At 32.9% G+C, this 9,165-nt stretch overlaps 1 protein-coding gene across 1 annotated transcript in view; it reads left to right on the plus strand.

Moving 5' to 3' along the window:
• Positions 1–4,504, plus strand: part of BMPR2 (bone morphogenetic protein receptor type 2) — a 180,319-nt gene extending 175,815 nt beyond the window's left edge. Inside the window, exon 13 of the mRNA XM_037741502.1 lies at positions 1,596–4,504. Within this exon, the coding sequence (XP_037597430.1) occupies positions 1,596–1,843 (248 nt within the window). The 3' untranslated portion in view covers positions 1,844–4,504. The remainder of the gene's footprint in view (positions 1–1,595) is intronic.
• Positions 4,505–9,165: the final 4,661 nt, after the last annotated feature.

The raw sequence follows: 9,165 nt of genomic DNA on the forward strand, positions 1-9,165 counted from the left end.
TTTTTTTTGAGGCAGGGTCTCACTGTTGCCCAGGCTGGAGTGCAGTGGCAAGATCATGGCTCACTGCAGCCTCAACCTCCTGGGCTCAGGTCATCCTCCCACCTCAGCCTCCCAAGTAGCTGGAACTCCAAACTTTACTATGATACTATGAGCCCCATAGCATCTTAAACAAATAACTTAAACTGATGTTTGGTTTCTTGCCCTAAAGGGATTGCAACACAAAACAGGAGAACTCACAAAATCTGTAACAGCTATTGTTATACAAAATTATTTTTATTTTATTATTATTATTATTTTTTTTTGAGACAGAGTCTTGCTCTGTCTTTCAGGCTGAAGTGCAATGGCATGATCTCAGCCTATTGCAACCTCCACCTCCTGGGTTCAAGCAGTTCTCCTGCCTCAGGCTCCCGGCATGATCTCAGCAGCCTGCAGCCTCCACCTCCTAGGTTCAAGTGGGTCTCCTGCCTCAGCCTCCCAAGTAGCTGTGATTACAGGCATGCACCACCGTGCCCCGCTAATTTTTGTATTTTAGTAAAGGAGGGGTTTTGCCATGTTGTCCAGGCTGGTCTTGAATGCCTGGCCTCAGGTGATCTACCCATCTCAGCCTCCCACAGTGCTGGGAGTACATGCATGAGCCACCATACTGAGCCATTTCTCTTTTAGACTAAGGCATTTATGAAAAAAGATATGCTTTATGATTGTTGAGGGCTACAAAATGGGCTGAAAGAAGGATACAGACCTCAAAAAACAATCAGTAAAATTCAGCCACTTGCTTAAGTGTCTTATATTATAGACCAGGTGACAGACCCTTATTGCAGGGCTCTGAGTCAGTCAGACGTGTCAGACATAGGAAGAGGAAATAACTAGAATATTTGTACTTTAATATTTCTTTCATTCTTCTGAAAAATATTGTATGCCAGGTGCCTTTAAAATTTGATTCAGGCCAGGCATGGTGGCTCACACCTGTAATCCCAGCTCTTAGGGAGGCTGAGGCGGGCAGATTGCCTGGGCTTGGGAGTTCAAGACCACCCTCGGCAACGTGGTGAAATCCCTCTGTCTCTACTAAAATACAAAAAAATTAGCCAGGCATGGTGGCACGTACCCGTAGTTCCAGCTACTTAAGAGCCTGAGGCACGAGAATCGCTTGAGTCCAGGAGGTGGAGGTTGCAGTGAGTCAAGATCATACCACTGTACTCCAGCCTGAGCTACCAAAAAAAAAAAAAAAAAAAAAAAAAAAAAAAAAAATATTGATCCACCTTGAGCATTAAATACAATGATTAAGTACACTTTACTAAAACCAGAAGATTTAAGAATATAGCTGAGAGCTTTAAATTTTCTTCCCTGTTTTTGTTTTTTATGTGTTTCCTTGTCCTATAGAATAAGTTAATGTTATTAAAACATTTGGCTTAAGAGAGTCCCAAATAAGTTGGTTAAGCTTTGCCTAGAAAAACATTGCCTAGCATTATGAATTCCAAGAAAAGTTCATTAGCACCCTCCTCAGACATAGGTTTGACCTTTTCTTGAGTTACATCCCTCACCCTTTATTTCTTAAGTTTGTAATATAGTTCATTTTTCTGCACTTTTATTTTCAGTAGGTGAGTCAACACAAGATGGCAAATCAGGATCAGGTGAAAAGATCAAGAAACGTGTGAAAACTCCCTATTCTCTTAAGCGGTGGCGTCCCTCCACCTGGGTCATCTCCACTGAATCACTGGACTGTGAAGTCAACAACAATGGCAGTAACAGGGCAGTTCATTCCAAATCCAGCACTGCTGTTTACCTTGCAGAAGGAGGCACTGCCACAACCATGGTGTCTAAAGATATAGGAATGAACTGTCTGTGAAATGTTTTCAAGCCTATGGAGTGAAATTATTTTTTGCATCATTTAAACATGCAGAAGACGTTTAAAAAAAAAAACAAAAAAACTGCTTTATCCTCCTGTCACCACCCCCTCCCACCCCTGCAACAAGGACTTGCTTTAAATAGATTTCAGCTATGCAGAAAAATTTAGCTTATGCTTCCATATTTTTAAATTTTGTTTTTTAAGTTTTGCACTTTTGTTTAGTCTCGCTAAAGTTATATTTGTCTGTTACGACCACAGAGTTATATGTGTGTGTATCAAAAGTGGTCTCAAAATATTTTTTTAAGAAAAAAAGCAAAAACAATGTATTGCTGATAATCAGTTTGGACCAGTTTCTTAAGGTCATTAAAACAGAAGCGAATTAAGACAGGTTTGAGTACAGTGGTGTCTGGTATCCATGTTTTCTTTCTGGGCACAAGCTAGTTTTTTATGTTGATGTGTTCCTGAACATATTATCTGTTGGACATCTTTCTCTTGTGTTTTGTTTGAATGTGCAATAGTTTATAGGCCACAAGTAAGCATTCTTGTAAGCTCTCTTCCTAATAGGGCACATATTCTTCCATAATATAAGCATTTTTTCTGCCTCATCTCCCATACTTTTGTAGGTCAGTTCTATGACAGTGAATTTTGCACAGGAGAAGCAGCTACCTGATTTCTCACTTTCTCCCTCCTTGTCAAGGAGAATGCAGAAATATTGTCTTAAAGGGCTCTAAAGAAGGAACTACCAAAACCTGATTTTAAATGCCATTACTTTTAACCTTCCAAATCCTAAATATTTTCTTCCAGGCATTTTAATAAACATATTTGCTTCTGGTTTTGGGAGTTCATAAAAGAGAATAGAACAAAATACAGGACATCAAATATTAGCCATTTCCCATTTTATTTTATTTTTCTGTGTATGCTCATGTTCCATGTTCATTTATTTAAGAAATACATTTTTATTGGTAAGCTTATAGAGCTATACTTATGAAATTTTTAAGTAGGTAAATAAATAATTAAGACAAAATAGTGTTATAGCCTTTATTCTCTGAATAGGTCATCTTTGACTCATAAAATTACACTTACTGTTTATTATAACTTCAGAAGTAATTTATAGTTCTGAATCTGTAGTATCATTTACTCTGTTCCTAAGCAAAGACTGGTGACTTTATCTGAAAATGATTCCTCTTCACATGACCTAAAACACTGTGTGGAAAAATCATTCAAGTGGCATGCCAAATCCCTATGGAAGGAAGGGCTTCTGTCAAACCTACCATTTTTGAGCAGACTGAGGCTAAACTTCTCTTTTGAGAATTATGTGTTATCGTCTTTAATTCTATTTTCATAATTTTTCCTTTTGCCAGTTTTTCACATTATCTTCGATATGTGAGCAACATTTACTATTTTGACTTGAAATCATTGTTTTTTAAAGCTTCTCTTGCTTCTTTCATTACTTATAATCTTCTCTAAAACAACCTCTACATGTTTTTTTTTAATAAAGCACTTTCTGTCAAATAAGGGACTTTTTTCTAAACACAAATTATTTTCCATCAATTTGCAAACAATGATTTCACTTAAAAAATTTTTTTAAATTATCAGAGTAGTTAGTAAATGTCATATAGTTAAGTTCTAAGATATTTCCAGGGATTAAAAGGTTAAGAGGAAAACACAAATCACCAAATTTCTGATTTAGGTTTTTATCTCCTGAACAATATTTTTCACTATATTCTTCTATCTCATCACTTAGCTAAAGACAGCCTGAATTTCCCAATTTTCTGTCCAAAATACTTGTGATTTACTTGTATATAAGCCTTCTGATTTGCCGCGTGCCATGATCTTAGAAGTTAGTTGTTACTACACTTACCATTTATTCAGCTGGATTGCTGAGAACAGTTCTGGATTCTTAGAATTAAGATTATTTTATTAGTGCCCAGAATTTCCACATTTTGTGTTTTATTGGCCCTTATCTTCAGATCTGTAACCGATTTTCAGTCTTCTGGCATATAATTTTTTTCACAGTTATCCTTCTATTAACAAATTATTTATATCTTTCCCAGTACATTTTCACTTAGTTCTCTTGACCTTAAATATCTTTCATATGCATTTTAGGATATTCTTTTCAAATATTTGTAGGACAACTTTGAATCAAAATAAATTATATTCCTTCTCCAATTTGAAGCATTGAGGATAAATGACCATTTGAGGCCTAACTGATCTTTTCCTTCCAGGAGAATTATCTTACGTTCTGCTGTATTTGTATTTAGGCCAGTCTATTGTAGGTTTTTCAACATTTTCTACTATTTGGAAAATGATAACAAAAGCCTTAGAAAATTAATATGCCAGATTAAAATAACTGAATAGTTTACTATTTCATTCAAGCATGTTTAAAACAAATAATTTCCTTTCACCAGTTTTCTTAGTGGACTCTTGAAAAGTAGGAAAAGTGGAAAGTATATATTATTTTAATAAATTTTAAATTAAATTATACATCAGACTTAAAATCTATAAGATACAAGCAAGCAACATTATTTTAAATGACTTAATTATTTGCTAATATTCATCTGATAATAAGTGTTTCTTAAAGTTGACATTTAACTGCCATCACAAAATTTTACATGTACAAAAGTGGGTCCTTTTGAATAAAAGATTATTCAGCTAAAAATATTAAAATTTATTTCACTAGATGGTAATGTAACCTTAAAAGCATCATAATAAGTAAAGTCTTAATATTAGTTCCCTTAACAAAATCCTAACTGTATTCCAGAATTAGGTCACTGAAAGAACTTGATTTGAATTAGTTTAGACAAAAATGATTTAATTATAAATTGTTAAATCTTTCTAAATGCATAATTGGCAAAAAAGGAAAAAAAAAAACAACTGTTACCAGTGTAGGAAGTTACGAAAAGACACATACTGAATGCTGAAGTATACAAATACTAGTTATTTTAAACCTCAGAGCAACCATATGAGCATTATAATTAATATTCCCTTTTTACAGATGAGGAAACTGAAGCTAAGAGAAACTAAGTAATATGCCCAAGATCCACATTTAGTAACAGACAAAGGTGGGATTTCAGTCTGGGTCTACCTCAGTCCACATTTTTTCATCCATACCACACTGCCTACATGCCATATGACAGGATGTGTAATGGGCTAAGGTTTACTTTAAAAATTTAGTCACTGTACTCTGGCATAATTGTTATTTGTATATAAGCCAAACCACATACTTAAATGATTTGAGAAGTTAGGCAAATATAAGGTATGTAGACATAATCTATGCTGATTGTTGCTTGAGAAATAATTGCTAATTCAAGACAAAACTCAATCCTCTGTCTCCTATTGTGAACCTTAAAATCATTTCACTTCACTCATAACATTCTTATATTGCAGAACTAAAGGTAAAGTAAATTTCAAGGAAAAAGTTAAGATAGCTTTTGTGAACAGCAACTTTTCTCTAAATTGATTCCATAGTAGACTTGGGGGAATTAATTTAACACAAAATTTCAGTCTCATCAATCCTTTGAATCCATCTTCAAGACTTCTGCTTTTAATAAATTTAGAGAATTTACCAATCCATAGAACTAATTGAGTAGGATATAGGAAGGATACAAGGATAATGTCCTTTTTATAAAACAGTTTAGTATAGGTTCTTTACATGTATCCAGTTTTTCCAGAAAATATGCATTGGTTCTGAATGTAAACTATTTGAAGAGAGAAAGAAACACTCAAGTAAGTGTGGGCTTCAGTGGGAATTATCACAAAAATTGGCAAGTATTTTTATTTAAATTATTTTCAAATTTGAATTCTACAGCCAAATGGAATTAGTAGGCTGTAGCTGTTATACTGAAATTTTCCAGTCTCTTTAAGTCTCTCCTGAAAATCATTTAAAATAGAAAAATACTTCAATGAACTTTTTATTCCCTTTTTCATATTTATGAACATGAATATTTTATTGGAGATCATTAACTCCTAGAATTTGAGAATATATTTCTATACAGCATTTTACAAAGTTATGTTGAACTTACTACCTGTTATGTGCAGGTTATCTATTATGTAACTATTCACAGATTGCTTCATATATTGCTTTATCTTCCCAGCTAACTTCTTAAAGTTAGAATCTGTACATACATGTTGGTTATCTAGACCAGTCATTCTAGAAATTGTTTAACCTCTCACATAAACCCCAAGAGACTTTCAGAATGCAGTGTTTCAAATATACTGTTTACTGGCAATTTACTTCTCAGCACATAAGGTTGCATTTTAACTTTTACGTTATGAACTGTGCAAACTTTACCCAAAGCTACCTTGCATGATTCCCTCCTAAATATATTCCTTGATTAAGTAAATCTGGCAAATCACTGTTTGAGCTAGTTACATCAAATTTGTTATCAAGAGAAGGCTTCTCTACAAATTTCCTGATGAACATACGAGAAAAGAGGAAATCAGAGCATTTAAGTGCGCCTTCCCATTACTTTCCTTAAATCACCTCATAGTTTATGTCTGACTTAACTCTACACCTTAGTTATCTGATTGGTTGTCTGTGTCAGGAAAGTTTTCTTCATATCTATTCTGTCTCTCTCCTCTTTAATCTTAAATTATTTTCTTTTACCCAGTAGGACCCAAAAGAGATCAGTTGGTCATCATCCCCAGTGTTCTTAGTCTTCAGTATGCTTCAGGCCTCTCAATGAACATTGAAGCCTCAATTCTTCAGACAAAATGACTAGATCTTTCTCCTCAGTCCTATTGTAATGACTTTATTTTTAAGAACATAAAATCATATTTTCTTTTATATTCAAATTCATGACTCCAGTTAAGTAACAGTTTGATAGTTTGATTGAATTGAGAGTTAAGATGTTTCTATTTGAAAATGGATTCAACCATCAGACTACCAGCAAATCAGCTCTTAATTTTTATATTATCTAACATTTTCTATTGTGGAATTTTATGATTTTATATTCTCACTAGTTATAACTAAAAAGCCATGCATACAGAATTGTATATCATTTTGCCATTAAAAATTTTTAACTTATATTGCAGCAAGCTTAGTTTTATGATTGAGCCACAACATTTTACATATTTCTTTGTATCAAATATTAAATGCTAAATGCAAGACTAACTTTCAAAAGCAAACCTTACATTAATCAGGTATATCTATGGACATTTTTGTAGACCACTTTTGAAATACTTATTATTTTGCAACATAGACTGGACTATAACAACTTTCATTTAACTTTTAAGTGATTGATTTGAGTGTGCATATAAAGAAAAACTTAGAAATTTATCTCATGGCAGATACATTTGAAAGTACTTCAGAAGAATTTATGCTGTATATTAAAACTATGCTCAAAATAAATCATATCCTAAATATTTCAATTCTCTTATTATTGTGATGTTTATAGTGTTACTATTAAACATTGTGAACATACACTTTCATTTTTAAAACAACTTGAAACCCATTTTAAAATCTGGGTAGGAGAGAAGGAATCTTCAGAACCAAATCACATCACTAGGGTGTCCAGTTTATGACTGAATTTTTAAGCAAATTGTTGTATTTGAAACTACACTTGATTTGTTTTTCAGTTTTAAAAGGCAACATGTTGGTTTTATACATTTTATTTATACCTTTAGATTTCAGAAACATCTTCATGGTTTTTTTTTTCATATTCTTGCAGTAATTGGTAACAATCTTCATGTTTTAAGATTCATTCTATAGACGTCATATTACTTAAAAACTCAGGGCCCCTTTCATCCCTTTGTACACTGAAAAAGTTCAATTGGTAGCAAATAAGCAATTAGATCCAGTTGAATATTTAAAGTGTTTGTTGCACAGCTCATTTAATGTTTCACCTTATTTGACTTTTTCACATAGAATATCAGATTTTATTAATCATAAAAAGTTACCCAGTTCTGTAATTACTGAACAGAGGGAATGACTCAACTAATTGGCTACATGTTGCAACAAACTTAGGCCTATAGCCTGAAGCACTGACTTAAAAGGATTTACATTTCTGTTCTTTGGTTAAATGACCATACATGATATGGGACAAATTGTTTCATTTTGTTTGTTTTTAATAAGATAACTTAGTAAAGTATTTCCTTTCAGATAGGATTTTCTCCACAGACAATTTAGGGTTATGAAGCGTTCTTCTAAAAGTGAACTAAGTATTTTATAACTTTAGTAATAACTTGAATGGTTTTGAGAAAATAACCTATAATATCACATTGTCAGAGTCAAACAATTTTTCTTTGAATCAGACAAGTTCAAGTTCTAAATTGATACACTATATACTTAAAGTCCTAGAAAGTTATCCATAAGCAGTCTTGTCTCAGGCTCTTCACCTTATTACCAATCCTCTCAAGTATGTAAAGGAAACATATTTTTAAAGAAGCTTAAAAGTAAGAAAAAAATACTAAAAAATGCAATTCAAAGATGAATAGGTCTCAGTTTAACATTGAATTGCTTGACTTCTGTGGATTTTCTTTTTCTGGCCACATTTATTTATTTAAGTAATTTTTGTATGCCTTGTCATTTTGTTCCGTAAGAGATTTTATTGTATCAGTGTTTATGTAAGCTGGAATCATCTTCAGTTTTCTGTTGATAATTTTTCAAATAAAGATACATGGATAATTGTAAAATACACTAACTCTTAGGGTGTTGTAATAGCTGAAACAAGGAGATGTGTAGCTGCCATGCTTTTTCTGAATGGACAGGAGAAACAAGCTACAGAGTATTCATTTCTGAGGATGCTTTTCTGGAAAAAGAAAGGCTAGAAAATATTCGCACTTCCTCAGAACCCTCTTTCTTGTTAACGGGTATCTTTTGTTGGTGTGTTTTGCTCTTACATTACAGATAGACTGTCATATATGAATTTATGAATAATTTCAGTTACTTTGCTTTTGTATAAGCTGTCTGAAACCTTGCTATGCTGTATAAGTTGTGTTTGATGGATCAGTGTGAGTATAAAATAAAGCAAATCACTCTTCTTTTGTATTATCTATGGATGCCACTATGAAAGCTGACATTAAGCCACTAAAGAGTTTTCTATGAATAAGTGTAAGTAAATGCTTTGATATATATAAACCTAAATAAAAAGATTGTATTGATACAGAGACATTGGAGAAGGAGATTTTAAGGCAGTTCTTTAGGTTTAAAAAGGCTTGCTGTAAAATGGTGCATTATTCCGTTTATTAAAGATCATATTAATGACAATAGTAATTGCGTTTTTTTATTTTATGAAGTCACCAGAAATTATTGTCAGTATGATAATTAGGTAGTTTGCATTAGAATAGTAAATGTTCTATCTAAGATGACTTTCATAACTCAG

The sequence above is a fragment of the Cebus imitator genome, unplaced genomic scaffold (assembly GCF_001604975.1).
Source record: "Cebus imitator isolate Cc_AM_T3 unplaced genomic scaffold, Cebus_imitator-1.0 Scaffold101, whole genome shotgun sequence".
Lineage (NCBI taxonomy): Eukaryota > Metazoa > Chordata > Mammalia > Primates > Cebidae > Cebus > Cebus imitator.